The sequence below is a fragment of the Cajanus cajan genome, chromosome 2, assembly GCF_000230855.2.
Source record: "Cajanus cajan strain Asha chromosome 2, NIPB_CcT2T_4, whole genome shotgun sequence".
Taxonomy (NCBI): domain Eukaryota; kingdom Viridiplantae; phylum Streptophyta; class Magnoliopsida; order Fabales; family Fabaceae; genus Cajanus; species Cajanus cajan.
In genome coordinates, this window is record NC_138518.1 from 22,508,891 (window position 1) to 22,526,731 (window position 17,841).

A 17,841-nucleotide genomic window follows, 5' to 3' on the forward strand; every position below is an offset into this window, starting at 1 on the left:
GATTGAATGGAGTTGAGATACAAGCGTATGAAGAATTGAGGAATTATTGCCAGTGATTATAATGTCATCAACATACACCAGGATGTAGATGACATTATTGCCCTGAGAGTATATGAACAGTGATGGATCACATTTGCTGGCATAAAAGTTTAATTGCAGCAGAGTTGATTTGAGTTTGTCAAACCAGGCACGAGGTGCCTGTTTGAGCCCATAAATGGCCTTGTGAAGTTTACAAACGAGATTTTTATCAGAAGCTTCAAATCCAGGTGGCTGTTGCATGTAAACTTCTTCTTCAAGTGTTCCATTGAGGAAGGCGTTGTTAACATCAAGTTGTTGAATAGGCCAACGATGAGTGAGAGCAAGGGTGAGAATGAGTCTAACAATAACGGGTTTGATGACAGGGGAGAAGGTTTCATGATAGTCAAAGCCAAATTGCTGATTAAATCCTTTGGCAACAAGGCGTGCCTTGTACTTTTGGACCGAACCATTAGGATTTTCTTTGACACGGAAAACCCACTTGCAGCCTATAGCAGTGCGATGCGGTGGAAGAGGAACAAGAGACCAGGTGTTATTGTGAAGGAGAGCATTGTATTCTGTTTGCATGGCAGCAGACCAGGTCGGATTAGATAAGGCTTGTTTGGTGGTTTTTGGTTCAACCTGGGTTAATAAAAGGGTGGGTTGGAGGCGTGGTTTAACTATACCATCTTTTGCTCTTGTGGTCATAGGGTGCACATTGTGAGGGTGAATAATAGGAGATGAGGAAGGTTCAAGGTTGGAGGATGTGGGAATGGATAAAGTGGAGGGAGAGGTGTGGGCAGCAGTGTTGGGGCTGTAAGAATCAGAGGTTAGGCTTGGTGAGGTTGTTGGTGGATTGGGAGAGGTGAGTCTGGTTGCATGAGTGGGTGTGGGAGTGGGATTTATAGTAAGAGGAACTGAAATAGGAAGTTGGGAGTCACTAGCCTTGGAAGAGGAGAAAAGATCCTTGTAGGGAAATTTAGTTTCATTAAACACTACATCTTTGGAGATGTAGAGACGTCCATCAGCAGCAAGGCATTTGTAACCTTTGTGAGAGGTAGAGTAACCAAGAAAAACGCATTCTTGGGATCGGAATTGAAGTTTGTGTTTGTTGTAGGGCCGAAGATGTGGGAAGCAGGAGCAACCAAAGATTCTAAGAGAGAGATAATCTGGTGGTTGATGGAAGAGCTTATGATAAGGGACAGCATTTTGAATAGATGAGGAGGGGAGTCTATTGATGAGATAAACGGCAGTGAGAAAGGCGTGATCCCAAAACTGCATAGGTAATTCAGCTTGAGCCATCAACGTGAGACCAAGTTCAACAATGTGTCTGTGTTTTCTTTCAGCAACTCCATTCTGATGGTGAGTGTGTGGACAGATTAGACGGTGTTGAATTCCAACTTCATTCAAATAAGTAGTGAAGGAACGATACTCACCACCCCAATCAGTTTGCAAAGCTTTGATTGGGTGGTGATATTGATTTTTAACCATAGCGTGAAATTGTTTGAAAACATTAAAGGTTTGAGCTTTAGACTTGAGAAGGTAGATCCATGTAAAGCGTGTGTGAGCATCGACAAAAGTTACATAGTATTGATATCCACAAGTTGACGTAACCGGAGCAGGTCCCCACAAATCGCTGTATACTAAATCAAAGGGTGTATTGTAAATAGTTCTGGAAAGATTGGAAGGTAATCTGTGGGATTTACCAAGACAACAAGGAGTGCAGAAATTTGATTTATTATTGCTCACAAGTTGAATGTTGTAGTTCCGTGAAACATGTTTCATTACATCAACATTGGGATGTCCTAATCTAGAGTGCCAAGTGGCAAAGGAAACAGGGCTTGTTGCTGCAGTATTGACAGAAAAAATTCTGGCCAGTTGCTGTTGCTGGACAGATTGCGTACTGGGATTAGGAAGGAGTGCAGGGAACTTGTACAGGCCATCTGAACCAACCGAGCCTTGGAGAAGAACTTCATTAGTGTCCTGTGATTTGACCAAGCAAATGTGGGGGTGAAATTCAAAATATACAGAATTATCCTTGGAGAATTGGCTAACACTGATTAGATTTTTTGTGATGGATGGTACAAATAGAAGATTGTTTAGAGCAAATTGAAACTTAGGGTTGATTGGAGAATGAAAAGTGGTAACACCTGTGGAGTTAATGTGAAGCCCTTGTCCATTGCCAACATGGATTTGATCGGGTCCTTCAAAAGGAGTGAATTGATGAATATTTTGAGAAACATTGGTAACATGATTTGATGCCCCAGAATCCGGATACCAATTGTTGTTGCTGGAAGAGGAGGATGATGCAATCATGGCTTGAGGTTGTGGCTGGGTGGAGGTGAATTGGACTTGAGGAGTAAATTGAGGTCTAGGTCCAAGAATTCCATGCTGATAAGGAGAAGACAAGGTAGGTTGATTGTTGTACCATGCGCCTGGGTTTGTATGTTGGTTGTTGGAGGGGTACGCGGGTGCTTCAAGGGGTGAGGATGGGACATAGGTTTCATCAAAACGATAATAGCAAGCAGAGGCAACATGTCCATACCTGTGGCAGACTTGACATTGGTACCCAGCGAATCTGCCTCGACCACGTCCTGCCCAATTGGAGAAACGACCACCACGAGAATTGGTACGACCCCCTCGACGATGAGAAGGGCCAGATTGATTGTTTTGATGAGTAAGGTGTGCTTGTGGGTTTGTGGCAGATGGGTCAGGTTCAGTGACGGCAGTGGTGACATTAATGGAGGCAGCGGCTTTCTTCTTGAATTTGTCAAGACGGGATTCATGGCCAAGGAGCAAGGTCTCGACTTCATCAATGGTTAGAAGGTCAAAACGGCTACTAATTAGAGACACGGTGGATTCGTATTCTTCGGGAAGACCTTCAAGAATTATATCAAGATGTTCCTTTGGAGAAACTGAGTCGCCTATGGCTGTGAGGGCATCAACTAGGGTTTGAATTCGAAGCACATATTCAGAGATGGACAGATTGTCAAGGGTGGTGCTGCGAAGTTCATTGCGCAATTGGCGGGCTTTGGCATTCATATGAGAGTGGAAGTAGGTGTGAATTTTGTCCCAAAGCTGGAAGGAGGACTTGCAACCAATGACTCGTGTAAGCATGTCTTTAGACATGGAGGACTGTAGCCAAGATAGTAGCAATTGATCTTGCTGTTCCCAGGCAAGATAGGATTCAGAGATGTGACCAGCATCTCGGTCAGCAAGCGTTGCAAATTTTTGAGGAATTTGGGGGTTGACAAGATAATGGTGAAGACGGTGACCTTTGATGACGGGTTCAACCTGTTGACACCAAAGAAGATAGTTCTTGGTGTCAAGCTTTTCGGAGATGGTGTGAGAGAAGGTGAGAGACGGATGGGAGTTAGAGGGAGGATTCTTGGGTGGGACGGTGTTGACTGGGTGGGCATGAATTGGTGGAGGAGGCGGTGGTGGTGGGGAAGAATTCATTGTAGAGGCAGATTCAGCCATGGAAAGGTTTTGGACGAGCGCGAACGAACGAAGAGAAGAAGGGGATCAAGAAGCTCTATGATACCATAAAGGAATTATATGTGAGAGATAAAAGGAGTAAGAGAGTGAGAGAGAGAGATGAGAGAAGATTTGCAATAGGCAAAGAATGTAACTTATTAACCGCTGAAAAACAGAGTACAAGACAGGTTTTATAGAGCCAATTAAGATTGGTCTATAATAACCTAATTATCTATAATAACAGAATGATAACCTGATTATCTATAATAACAGAAAGATAACCTAATTATCTATAATAACCGAAAATAACAATAAAGGAGTAAAACTGTACTCCAATAATCTCCGACCGTGCCTACCTTGAACTCGGCTTGTTCCACTCTGTTGCGTGTGCCTTGCAAGTTTTCCCCTGACATACCTTCTTCAGCTCCCACTGGCGACTCCTCTGCTTTAGTTTCTTAACGTGATGATCGTCAGCGTTCTCGCAAACCGGGCAAAGGTCGTCCCACGTGTGATCATTGTCACAAACTGGGCCACACAATTGATCGTTGCTACGTCTTACATGGTCGTCCCCCTCGCCCTACTACTGTTGTTGCCCACACTACCTCTCCTGTCTCTACTGCATCTGGTGCTACCCCCTCTGATAGTTTTGGCTCTGGGCCTCCAGCTCTCTTCAATGACTTCCTTAAATGGTATGAGGAACGTCAAGCTTCCAATTCCACTACTTCTGTTGCGCACACAGGCCCTTCGTTTGCTGGTCTCACTCACTCCACCTCTCTTGGTCCTTGGGTCCTAGATTATGGTGCTACCGATCATATTTCTGGTAATCGGTCTCTTTTCTCCTCTCTTTCTACCTCTACTTATTTACCCTCTATCACTATGGCTATGGTTCTCGCGCCACATCTCATGGTGTTGGTACTGTCCATCTCTCTCCTTCTCTCTCCATTGACAATGTTCTTTATGTCCCAGAGTCTCCCTTTAATTTATTATCCCTTAGTCGTCTTACTCGCTCTCTTGATTGTCTTATCTCTTTTACTAAAGATTCTGTTTTCTTACAAGACCGGAGTTCGGGACAGATGATTGGCACCGGATGTGAGTCTCATGGCCTTTATCACCTACGCACCTCTGCTCCTGTTGGTTTGGTGGCGGATTCCCCTTCCCTCATCCATGCTCAATTAGGTCATCCTAGCCTTGCCAAGCTTCAACACCTTGTACCACGTCTGTCTAAATTGTCTCATTTGTCGTGTGAGTCGTGTCAGTTAGGCAAACATAGTCGTAGTTCCTTTTCTCCGAGTGTCCCCAACCGAGCATTGTCTCCTTTTTCTTTAGTTCACTCTGATATTTAGGGACCGAGTCGGGTCACGTCCACTTTAGGATTTCAGTATTTTGTCACTTTTATTGATGATTACTCTTGATGTACTTGGCTATTTTTAATGAAATCTTGTTCCGAATTATTTTCCATATTTCAATCTTTTTATAATGAAATTCAGACTCAATTTGGTGTTTCTATTCATACTTTTCGTAGTGATAATGCCCGTGAATACCTCTCTCACTCCTTTAAAGCCTTCATGGCTTCCCATGGCATTCTTCATCAGACTTCTTGTGCATATACCCCTCAACAAAATGGGGTCGCTGAGCGCAAAAATAGACACCTAATTGAGACCACTCGCACCCTCTTACTTCATGGTCACGTTCCTCAACCTTTTTGGGGTGATGCTGTTCTCACTGCATGCTATCTCATCAATCGAATGCCATCTTCTGTCCTCAACAATCAAATACCTCACTCTATTTTATTTCCCACTCAACCTCTCCACCCTCTACCTCCTCGCGTCTTTGGATCTACATGTTTTGTCCATAATCACAGTCCTGGTCTTGACAAACTCTCCGCTCAGTCTCACAAATGTGTCTTTTTAGGGTATACTAGGTCTCAAAAGGGGTATAAATGTTTCTCACCCTCCCTTCGTCTCTACTTGATTTCTGCTGATGTCACCTTTCTTGAGTTTTCTCTCTACTTTTCATCTACTTCCTCTTCTCCTACACCTGTCCTTGCCCCTTCAACCTTCCCTCTTGTCTTTGATACTCCTCCTGTGTCTGCTGTGTCACCCGACCCACCACCTCCGCCTCCACTTCAAGTTTACCATCGTCGGCAACGCTCCAGCCTTCCCATTGGACCCCCACCTAACTCTACTTCGGTGCCACCACCTTCGTCTCCTCCGGCCCAACCACTTGAGTCTGACCTCCCTATTGCCCTCCGGAAAGGTAATCGTTCTACTCGTAATCCTTCCCCTCATTATATTACTCTGAGTTATCACCGGTTAACCCCCTCCCAATATACTTGTCTCTCTTCTCTTTCCTCTGTGTCTATTCCTAAAAATGTAGGTGATGCATTAGCCCACCCTGGTTGGAGACAAGCCATGCTTGATGAACTGTGTGCTCTTCAGAACAATGGTACTTGGGATCTTGTTTCTTTGCCTCCTGGGAAGTCTGTGGTTGGATGTCGATGGATCTTTACAGTCAAGGTTGGTCCTGATGGCACCATTGATCGACTCAAAGCTCGTTTGGTTGCCAAAGGTTATACTCAGATTTTTGGATTAGACTATGGTGACACTTTCTCCCCCGTTGCCAAGATGACCTCTGTCAGATTATTCTTAGTCATGGCTGCTCTTCGCTGTTGGCCTCTCTATCAACTGGATGTTAAAAATGCCTTTCTTCATGGGGATTTGCTTGAGGAAATTTATATGGAGCAACCTCCTGGGTTTGTTGCTCAGGGGAAGTCTTCCGGTTTGGTATGTCGTCTCCGCAAATCACTTTATGGTCTTAAGCAGTCTCCAAGGGCATGGTTTGGTAGATTTAGTATTGTAGTCCAACAGTTTGGTATGACTCGAAGCGAAGCTGATCATTCGGTCTTTTATCGACATTCCACTACTGGGTGCATCTACTTAATAGTGTATGTTGATGATATTGTTCTTATCGGTAGTGATCATCATGGCATTTCTCAGATAAAACAATATCTTTGCCATCACTTTCAGACAAAAGACCTTGGTAAACTTAGATATTTCTTGGGGATTGAGGTAGCGCAATCTACAAATGGAATTGTAATATCTCAAAGAAAGTATGCATTGGATATTTTAGAGGAAACTGGGCTAATGAATTTCAAGCCCGTTGATACACCTATGGATCCTAATGCTAAACTTCTACCAAGTCAGGGGGAGCCTTTCTCAGATCCTGAGGTACAGAAGATTGGTTGGGAAATTGAATTATCTCACGATAACTCGTCCTGACATCTCTTTTGCGGTTAGTGTGGTGAGTCAATTTCTCAATTCTCCATGTGCAGGACATTGGAATGCAGTCATCCGTATTCTGAAGTATATCAAAGGTGCTCCAGGAAAAGGTTTATTATATGGCTACAACAATCATACCCAAGTTGTGGGATACTCAGATGAAGATTGGGCAGGCTCTCCCTCTGACAGGAGATCCACTTCAGGTTATTATGTCTTTATCGGTGATAACTTGATTTCCTGGAAAAGTAAGAAGCAGAATGTAGTGGCAAGATCTAGTGCAGAAGCAGAATATCGTGCTATGGCCTCTGCTACGTGTGAGCTTATTTGGCTCAAACAGTTGCTTAAAGAACTGAGATTTGGCGAAGTTACACATATGACTCTCATATGTGATAACCAAGTTGCCCTCCATATTGCCTCAAATCCAGTATTTCACGAGAGGACCAAACACATTGAAATCGATTGTCACTTCATTTGTGAAAAGATTTTATCTGGGGACATTACTACTCAGTTTGTTAACTCTACTGATCAGTTGGCAGATGTCTTCACCAAATCATTACGGGGTCCTAGGATTGATTATATTTGTAACAAGCTTGGTGCATATGATCTATATACACTAGCTTGAGGGGGAGTGTTAGATATAGTTTTATCTTATGGGCCTAGGCCCACTACTTTGTATATAAACACATCTTTTGCTTTCCAATACACAAGGAATATGTTCTCTCCATTCACCATTACTCTCAACAAGAGATAAAAGTTTTCCAATAGAATGGAAACAAACAGCCATGCATGCTTTTCCAAGTGCAGTAGATGATTCTTTCTTATGGCAATAAAAGACTTGGACATTTTAGCTACTCCACTTTAATGCATATGAGTTCAAATGACTTAGTTAAAAATCTGCCTACAATCCAAGATAATGCTAATTTGTGTGATGTATGTCAATATGGAAAGCAAAGGAAACTACAATTTCCAAAAGAAGCTAGCTGGAGAGCCACTGAAAAATTACAACTTATACATACTGATGTGTGTGGCCCAATGAGCACATCTTTAAATGGAAGCAAGTACTTTCTACTGTTTATAGGTGGCTTTACAAGAATGAGTTGGGTGTTTTTCTTAAAGAGAAAGTCAGATGTATTTGCCAATTTTCAGAAGTTCAAGTTTTTGGATGAAAATGAAACTGGATGTCAAGTTAAAAGACTAAGATCTGATAATGGAACCGAGTACACAGTAGGAGAGTTCAAAAAATTCTGTGAACAGGATGGAATTCAACATCAATTAACTATTCCTTACACTCCTCAACAGAATGGAGTGAGTGAAAGGAAGAATAGAACAGATACGGAAATGGCAAGGTGTTTGCTCTTTGAAAAAGGCCTTCCTAAAACCTTTTGGGCTGACGCTGCTAATACCTCAGTATACTTACTGAATTTGTTGCCCACTAAAGCCTTGAAGGGTAAAACACCTTTTGAGGCATGGCATGGAAGAAAGCCTTCAATGGAACATCTCAAAGTATTTGGTTGTGTGAGTTATGCTCTTGTTCCAGAAGTGAAAAGAGATAAATTGGATCAGAAATATGAAGTTGGTGTTTTCTTGGGGTACAGCAGTAACTCTAAAGGTTATAAAATTTATAATCCAGCAACTAAGAAGATTCTTGTCAGCAGAAATGTAAAGTTTGATGAGCTATATAGATGGAATTGGGAGAAATCCAAAGCAAAAGCCTCAAGCAAGTTGACAATCTCCAAGAACAAAATTTAGAAAGTGAAGAAGAAAATTTGGATGATGATGCTGATTTTCCCATTAGAGGCATAAGAGATCTGGCTGAAATTTATGAAAGGTGTAATGTTGCTGCACTTGAACCAAAAGGATATGCCAAAGCTGCTGAACTTGAAGGTTGGAGAGTTGCTATGCAGGAGGAGATGAATATGATCAAGAAAAATAATACTTGGCAGCTTGTAGACAGGCCAACTAATCAAAAGGTAATTGGTCTCAAGTGGGTTTATAGTACCAAACTTAATTATGATGGTTCTGTAAACAAACTTAAGGCTAGATTGGTTATTAAAGGCTATCATCAACAGCAAGGAGTTGATTTTTTAGATACATTTGCTCCTGTTGCTAGATATGATACAATCAAAATGCTAGTGGCATTAGCAACAAAATTAGGTTGGAAGATCTATCATTTTGATGTGAAGTCAGCCTTTTTAAATGGTTTGCTTGAAGAAGACATCTATGTTGATCAACCTAAAGGTTTTCAAGTTAAGGGAAGTGAAAATAAAGTCTATAAACTCCATATAAAGGTCTTTATGGCTTGAAATAGGCACCAAGGGCTTGGTATACCAGAATTGATAATTACCTTTTGCAAAAAGGCTTTGAAAGAAGTGAAAACAAAGCCACTCTGTATGTAAAAAGGTCCAAGAATGAAGTGCAGCTCATTATATCATCATATGTTGATGATATGGTGGTCATAGGGAGTGATTCTGATTCCCTTAAACAATTCAAGCATGATATGGAGAATGAATTTGATATGTCAGATTTGGGACAAATGAATTATTTTCTTGGAGTGGAGATATACCAATGTGATACAGGAATCTTCATGTCCCAAAGAAAATATCTCTTGGAGATATTGAAAAAGTTTCATATGGAGAAATGTAAACTAGTGGACACTCCCCTTGTTGTAAATGAGAAGCTATCACTTAATGATGCTAATGTTAAAGCTGATGCTTCTTTGTATAGAAGCTTAATTGGAAGTTTGTTGTATCTCTCAGCCACTAGACCTAACATAATGTTTGCTGTCCATGTTTATGCATTCCCCTAGTCAAGCTCATTATGGTGCAACAAAACGAGTTTTGAGGTATTTAAGAGGTACAACTGATTATGGTTTGTGGTTTCTACAAAATGAGAGTGGAGAGCTTCAAGGACAAGGCAAAAAAAGGGTTAGATTAGAGGGAGGTGGACTGGTCTTTCTTTATAGGACAAGGCAAAGACATATGGCTATTTCCCAGGGAGAGAAGCCACGCTTTGCTCTTGATGGTAATTTCGAAACGAAAAAGGGTATAAGAACTGTTCTTAGAAGGCTTTGCTAATAGTGACTAGGCAGGTAGTATAGATGATTCCAAGAGCACCTCCAACTATGTTTTTTCATTCGGGAGTGGTGTCTTCACATGGAATTCAAAGAAACAAGAAGTAGTGGCCCAATCCTCTGCTGAAGCTGAGTGTATTTCAACTGCAGCAGCTGCAAATCATGCTATTTGGCTTAGAAAATTTTGTATGATGTGAAGCAACATCAAAATGAATCTACTATCATATTGGTCGATAATAAATTAGCCATTGCAATTGCAAAAAATCTTGTCCTGTATGGTAGAACCAAACACATCAAAGTGAAATATCATGCCATCAAAGAAGTATAGAAATCAAAGGAAGTCAGCTTGGAGTATTGTAGCTCTGAGAATCAGATTGCAGAGATCATGACCAAAGCTCTCTCCAAGAGCAAGTTTAGAATGTTGAGATCAAAGCTTGGAGTATCCAAGAAAAATCCCAAGGAGGAGTGTTAGAAATTGAGATTTTTCTAGATACTTTAAGAAAATATTAAATATTTGTGTTTGTTTCATTTTCTATCTTAGTTGCTACTTATATGGTTAGGTGTAGATAGGTGTTAATCCTTATTTCAAGGGATTTTTTGTTGCTTGGTCAAATGTTTAGGTAAATCGGAGTGTTTGTCCTTGTTTTGTGGAGATTTACTGCTGCCTATGTACTACATATCAGAAACCTCCTTGACCTATATTGGTGTAATGTAATTTTACGTTAAAAGTGTGAAAGAGTAATGAAATGGTGTCTGGCCACTTTTCTTATTCTTCCTTTGTAGCACCAAAATAGAAAGTTTACTTCCCTGTTCAAGTTTTTTGTTATAGATTTTGTTCTGGTTTTTAAAATGTTCAAACAGATAGATTGTGAGAGTTTCATCCCCTTTATACTAATCTTGCTAATACTGGAATTCAACACCATGTCATTTGTCCTCATACGCATCATTAGAATGGGGTGGTAGAGAGAAAACACAGGCACGTTGTGGAACTAGGCCTTATTACACTTATGGCTTAAGAAAACCTTCCTATGCAGTTTTAGGATCAAGTCTTTCTCACAAGCTTTCTCCCTCTACTGTGACGCATTCCTGTGCTGCATCAACATTGTTCAAATCCACTGTGGTGGCAGTGAGGAGTTGCTTGGGAAGGAGTAAGGTTATGATACGGAGGCTGCAACATAATCTTCTGAACCTCGTATTAATCCAAAGGTTACTACTTGTGGAGCATGGTTATATTGGTCCATTTTAGAATTAGTCACATATATAAGCAAAGCCAGAATTTAATAAATTATTGACTTAATTGAACTTTCACCCCACCTACTTTCTCAATTTTGTAAATTTTATCCCTATTTTTTTCGTAAATTTGAACATACTATTACTTTAATCATATAATTTTAGTTCATCTGTTAACATTTGATATTTAACGAAAATATTGACATTGTAGTGCAGTGGAGTGTCAGGCCAACAATCTTATTAAATATTGAACGTTACCACAGAACAAATAAAATTGCTTAATCAAAATAGTGGAAATCAAATTCACAAAAAAAAATAAAAAATTGGAGGAGGACATTTAAAAATATTAAGAAAAGTGATCAAAAGTGAAATTAAGCTTAAATTATTTAAACATATTGTAGTTAATCAGAAGACCAAAAAATAACTAAATAAATACAAAGGATAACATTAAATACCTGTTCACACCTCCCAAGCTTCTCCTTTTCTCCGGTATAGCCCTATGCAACAACTAAAAGGTGTTGTTAAATTTTCGAATAGGAGATTGATCATATTAGGGAACTCAGCTTATTATGTCACTACCTTGAGTACTTTTATCTCCTCTTTTGTAGGACAAAATTTGATCAGGTTCTCAACTTGATCAATGTCTAATGCAGATTCTTCTAGTGCTAACACTGATCTCTGTTAAAATTGCAAATAAGCCAATGATTCATGAATAGTACAATGAACCATAATTCCATCTATTTGACTAGATGATTACATCACGAACTATACTATAGAAAGAAAAGAACAAAAAAGGGGATCGTACTCTCATTAAGTAAATAATTATTTCAAAGTATCTAATACAACATAATTATAGATATGATGATCAAAATGAAAAAGTAAGATGATACCCCGTATCTTTGAATAATAATTACACCATATCTTTGAATAATATTTGATTTTCTATACTTCTTTCTCAAATCCAGTAACAGTTAAGTTAATCTTACCATTAAATCATGCAATGGCACTTTCACTTTTGAAAGAACGATTTCACAATTATACGCTCGTGTATGCTCAATCTGCAGGGGAAAATAATTTATATGTTGATCAAAATGAAAAAGTAAGATGATATCCCCTTTAAGGGGTGGCCAATAAATATACTTATCAGTCTGTTAGAAAACTGCAGCAAACAGATAAACATTCATAATTTACACACTGCACCAAAGGAGTGAACACTTGTAAATTGTAATTACATAATATTGAGAAAAGAAAACAACACAAATACATCAATATTGTCCTAGGGATTTCCAAATTAATTTGTGAACATCAATTTGAGACTTAACTTTGACATCTCTAGAAGTGTTCATCAATGACTTCACATTGTCAACTCTAAAAGTGTTACCTAATAGTTATATTATGCTAGTATGAAACAATAACCAGTTAACAAACATAATACCTAGCATTAATGTTTATTGCCTTAACATATCAGATTCAGATTTAAACAACCATATGATGAAAAGGAGTAGAGGCACTCTCTGTACCACTAGAAATTGAAGCTCAATTACCAGTTGCACTTTATCAGATTTTGGCGCAAGAGAGCTTTTCGCATTTGTTTTTCTGGAAGAGCCTGAACTTGGGACAGCAGTTGAGAAAAGACTTTCAAGCTCTGACATATCAATCTCTGGAGCTCTACATTAAGATAGTTAAACCCCAATCATGTGAGATACAAGGATAGTAAAAGGAATATCAGTCATAGTAAATAAGAACCCATAGCCAAACCAACATTACTTGGAATTTTCACCAGATTTTTGTGTCTCTGCCCACAAACTTCCTTTCACTGCTCTAGACAGTTTCAACCAATGCAACATCTTCAATTTTTTGGTTTGACCCATTGAATTTGAATGTGATAGAAGTCGTCCCTTTCTAGAGCCAACGGATGAAATAGATGAATGCCCTGTGCTTGATACATTATGTCCTCCAGCACCCATGGAAAGTGACCGCGTAAAACCATTGTCTTCTTGTATACCTCCTTTACAAAAGGAACCTGGAGGTGGTGGAGCAGCAGGAACGGATGAATCAAAGTGATCAGAGGAAAGTGTAGTGGCGGGAGGAGGAGGTGGCGGTATCGGTGGTGATAAAGTTGGACTTGAAGCTTTTTTGGAAGGACATGGAGGTGGAGTAGGAGGGGGAGGAGGGGCTCCAGAATTGATAAGTCTTTCATCCTTTGGATTTGGAGAAGGAGTTGGTGGGGATGGTGGAGCTCCAGCTCTACTTGGTTCGTGTTCCTTTAGTGGAGGAGTTGTAGGAGTTCGTGGGGATGAATGAAGTCTTACTCTAATTGGTTCATGTTCCTTTATTGGAGGAGTGGGAGGAGTTGGTGGGTATGCATGAGGTCCTGCTCTAATTGCTTCTTCTTCCTTTGGTGAAGGAGTGGGAGGAGTTGATGGGGATGAATAAAGTCTAACTCTAATTGGTTCATGTTCCTTTAATGGAGGAGTGGGAGGAGTTGATGGGGATGAATGAAGTCTTACTTTAATTGGTTCATGTTCCTTTAGTGGAGGAGTTGGAGGAGTTGATGGGGATGAATGAAGTCTTACTCTAATTGATTCATGTTCCTTCAATGGAGGAGTGGGAGGAGTTGTTGGGGATGAATGAAGTCTTGCTCTAATTGGTTTATGTTCCTTTATTGGAGGTGTTGTTGGAGACGCATGAGGTCTTGCATTAATTGCTTCATGTTCCTTTAGTGGAGGAGTGGGAGGAGTTGATGGGGATGAATCAAGTCTTACTCTAATTTGTTCATATTCCTTTCGTGGAGGAGTGGGAGGAGTTGATGGGGATGAATGAGGTTTTACTCTAATTGGTTCATGTTCCTTTGCTGGAGGAGTTCGTGGAGATGCATTAGGTATTGCTCTAATTGGTTCATGTTCTTTCAGTGGAGGAGTGAGAGGAGTTGTTGGGGATGCATGAGGTCTTGCTCTAATTGATTCATGTTCCTTTAGTGGAGGAGTGGGAGGAGTTGTTGGGGATCCATGAGGTCTTGTCTTAATTTGTTCGTGTTCCTTTAGAGGAGGAGTTGCTGGGGATGCATGAGGTCTTGTTTTAATTTGTTCATGTTCCTTTAGAGGAGGAGTTGTTGGGGATGCAAGAGGTCTTGCTCTAATTGCTTCATGAGTAGGATGAAGTGGCGGTGTTTGAGGTTGTGAAAGGGAAGAATCAAGTTTTGTTTTAATAGGTAAAATCTTCTTTAGAGGGGGCGGTTGAATTTTTGATGTAATTGTAATTGCAGAAGCCAGAGGCTGGGCATCTGAATCATCTGGTGACTTATTCTGAAAAGCACATGACTGACTTCTATCTTGAGATTGGGATTTAGTTTCTTCAGTAGGATATCTTTCCTTCGAAGGTGAATCATGATGGAAATGTGAATCCTTGTGAGGATGAGAATCATGAACTTCTTTGACACTCCTAGTCAAGGGAGGCAATGGCGAAGGTGTTTGGGGTGAAATTGTACCACTAGAAGAAGTGTCCGCCAAATTAGATGGTATTTTAATTGAAAGATCTGTACAACCTGTTACACAGTTGTCAGACTCTGAAGTTCTTTCCAAAGGACCAGGCATTTCCTTTCCGATGATGTCAGACTTACTCGGCTGTGGTGGAGTAGCATCAGCTTTGATGGACTTCTCCTCTTTTCTACTCACATTGTTATCTGATGACTGCTTAACTGAGGTCACAAACTGGTTTTCCATATTTGAAGACAAGAAGCAATTTTCTTCATTCTTTTTTTCCTGAGCCATTTGAGGACCTTTTCTAAGCGAAAGGCTACCGCTCTCCACATTCTCATTTAAGCCTGTATTCAACATTTCATGTATGGTATTGTTAGGTGAAGCACACTTATGTTTGAGCACATTTGGTGTAGGAGCTTCCATGGGATTCATCAGGTCTTCTTGAACTTTGGAAAATGCTTCAATTGGAATTCCTTCCTTCTGCTCAAAGCACGAGGTGCTCTTCTTACTAACAGCTGTAGAAGCATCCATTTCTGAGAAAAGAATCTTTATGCGACCATAAATCAAAAAATATATTTCATTAGGAATATATGATTTTAAATGATAGCACAATTATAGATGGAAAAGAGATGTACCTCTGCCCTGAAATCCTTTGAGAAGTGATCTTTAGCACACCATAAAACATCAATTTTGTCACGGTTAAGTAATACATTAGATCCCATAAAAGCTGCATTGAGCATGACTCGGAACATTATCTGCTCACTCTTTGTGTCACCATTCAAGTCAATGCTCTCAATAAGGACATCACCTTTAATATGACAATTAATATCGACTTTAATTGTGTCACGGTCTCCCTACAACAAAGTATAGAGGAATTGCAAAATAACCGGTGTAAGAAATATATTGAAGAAGTATTGTTGGAGATGCTGAGTGTTTAGGATTTAATTTCGCAAACGTTTGTTAGGGCCATCCAAAGTCACTGAGACTATATATAGATAAACTTCTCAACACATATTTATAGAAGAAAAAAAACACATAAAATGAAATAAATTTCTCTCATACTCTAAAAATGTATGTATAAACTAACTTTTAAAATCTCTCATTTTGCTTTTCTAAAAGTTGATTTTAAATTCAATATGTGTGAATTTATTTTTAACAATTGAAATTATGATTGATGACAGCATTAGAATTTGAACCTAAAACCTTGTGTATATCATTCTAACTCAACCACTAGTGTATGTCAATTTTAACTTGTAAGAAAAATTAAATTCATTTTACCATCCTGTTTCCTTTTTCTATAAATTTTTGTTTACAAATTCATTCAAATGACCTACTTATCCTAACTTTTTTCAACTGTTAGATGGAAGCTTAAGAACCCTCCCTAAGCAAAGCTTTTAGAGCTTAAAATACAGATAATGCGCAGATCTAGATTACCTCATATAGAAAGTTAGTTTAAGGATAAATCACACACTTAATGGCACATCAAATCCATAATTTTCATCTCTCAATATTTAATTTTATCAATTTAGTTTTACCAAATTTGTAAATTCTGCAATTTTGTTTTAATAGTTAAATATTCATAAATTGACGATAGTTAAAATGATAAAAATTTAGTAAATGTCAAAATACTTAATATGTAAGAATAGTTAGACTATCTTATACTAATCTTCAATTACAAAGTAATAAAAGGATAAAAATAGGATAAAAATCAAAATCAAAAGTACAATTTATTCTGCATATTAAAATGTTAATGTCATTTATATTTTTATATTAGAATATAATTAATCATAATCAATATTACAATTTTATTCTAAATTATAGATTTTAGAGAGTTGAAAATCAAATATAATTAAAAGATAAGTTGCATAAACTTAAAAATGTAATTTACAATTTATATTTTTAATTAGTTTCATTATAAAGAATGATAGCATCAAAGATGTAATATCTAATTATGTACTGCTGCAATCTAATATCATGCGAAGAAATTCTAGAACTTTCCAAAAGGTACCTGTTGGCATTCCCGGGGATTTTTTCTTGTCTCATTTGTGGAGTGTAGCAATTTGGGATTCCCATTCCCATGCTCAACAAAAGGATCCCGTCCATAAATTCTCAACACCGGAGCGCCACCACCTTCGCCACCAAACTTCGGCATAAACCTGAGAACGACGCAGTCCAACCTCACCACTCTGCTCAACGTAACCGAATCCAACGTCCCGTTACACGTGGCAACGTATCTCAGATACCTCAACTGCGACGGAATCTGGTTCACTGCCATCAACGAATGCAAAAGCTGCCTCGGCGCCAGTTCGTAAACCGTATCCAGCGCCCGTTTCTCTCCCTCGCACTGTTTCCGAAACAGCAACAACGCGGCAAGCGCGAACGCCAAAACGGGCCACGCGCCTCGCTCGCAGTGCATCAAAACGACGTCGCGGCGGCCGCGCGAGAGCCAGGTGTCGCAGGACCTCAGGAAGCGCCACGTGTCCTCCGCTTTGAGCACGGGGCAACCGAGGTGGTGGCGAGGGTAGTCCACGAGAGTAACGTGATCGAACGCCCTCGCTCTGGTCTCCTCGTCGCGGAAGTTGCACACCAAAATGGAAGCCTCGGGCGCGCTCTTTCGAAACTGACGGAGAACCTTTTCCACGTATTGCTTGTAACGCTGCTCACCCCATTCGTGTTGCGCGCCGTAACAGCAATTGAAAACTGCAGTTACAGAAAATGTGGCGTCAAGGATGAAAAAAAAAACAAAAAAAGTAAGGGGAATGAAGGGTACCGTAGATTCTGTCAGAGATCTCGAGAAGGCCATCGGGGGGCTTTCTGAACAACAATTTTCGCATCATGTTCCTCATGGCTCATGGATTACGGAACCAGAGGGGTGTCTGTTTTTTTTTTTTTCTGGAGAATGTGAAATCGAATTAACGCATGATATAACGTGCCACAATGAATGAACGAAAGGGAGTTTCGGGTTTTGTTTTGAGTGGGACAAATGGGAAGCCGTGGAAACGACGAGTTGAACTTAGCAATGTCAAATGTGGACGATGCATGGATGATCTTGTGTCACCTTGTTTGGATCATAGCCTTTGGATATGAAAATTTATGACAAAATAATCTCTTATTTATTTATTATTGTATCTATCTCCATATAATCTTTCTTTCCATATTCCATATAATAAAGGATACACATGTCACTTATTAAAACATTTTTCCTTTGTTTTATAAAATATTTTCCTACTCAAATATTTTTACATCTTTCATATTTATATGAGAGAAATTTTTTTTTTACAAATGGGTCTTG

At 39.6% G+C, this 17,841-nt stretch overlaps 1 protein-coding gene across 4 annotated transcripts in view; it reads right to left on the bottom strand.

Annotated features, from left to right (window-relative positions):
• LOC109789567 (formin-like protein 13) overlaps positions 1-17,577 on the bottom strand; it is a 42,815-nt gene extending 25,238 nt beyond the window's left edge. For 3 of the 4 annotated variants that reach the window (XR_014431372.1, XM_083068033.1, XM_020348546.3), the window contains exons 1-8: positions 17,320-17,577; positions 16,558-17,249; positions 15,185-15,403; positions 12,838-15,095; positions 12,615-12,738; positions 12,057-12,128; positions 11,650-11,748; positions 11,526-11,567 (exon numbers count right to left, since the gene is read on the bottom strand). Coding sequence is in view for 2 of the 4 variants with exons in the window: in XM_083068033.1 (XP_082924159.1) it covers positions 11,526-11,567; positions 11,650-11,748; positions 12,057-12,128; positions 12,615-12,738; positions 12,838-15,095; positions 15,185-15,403; positions 16,558-17,249; positions 17,320-17,395 (3,582 nt within the window). In the remaining 2 variants the exon portion in view is untranslated. Of the gene's footprint in view, positions 1-11,525; positions 11,579-11,649; positions 11,749-12,056; positions 12,129-12,614; positions 12,739-12,837; positions 15,096-15,184; positions 15,404-16,557; positions 17,250-17,319 lie in introns of all 4 variants that reach the window. The other variant, XR_014431373.1, reaches the window with a different exon arrangement.
• Between the last annotated feature and the right edge of the window lie 264 nt (positions 17,578-17,841).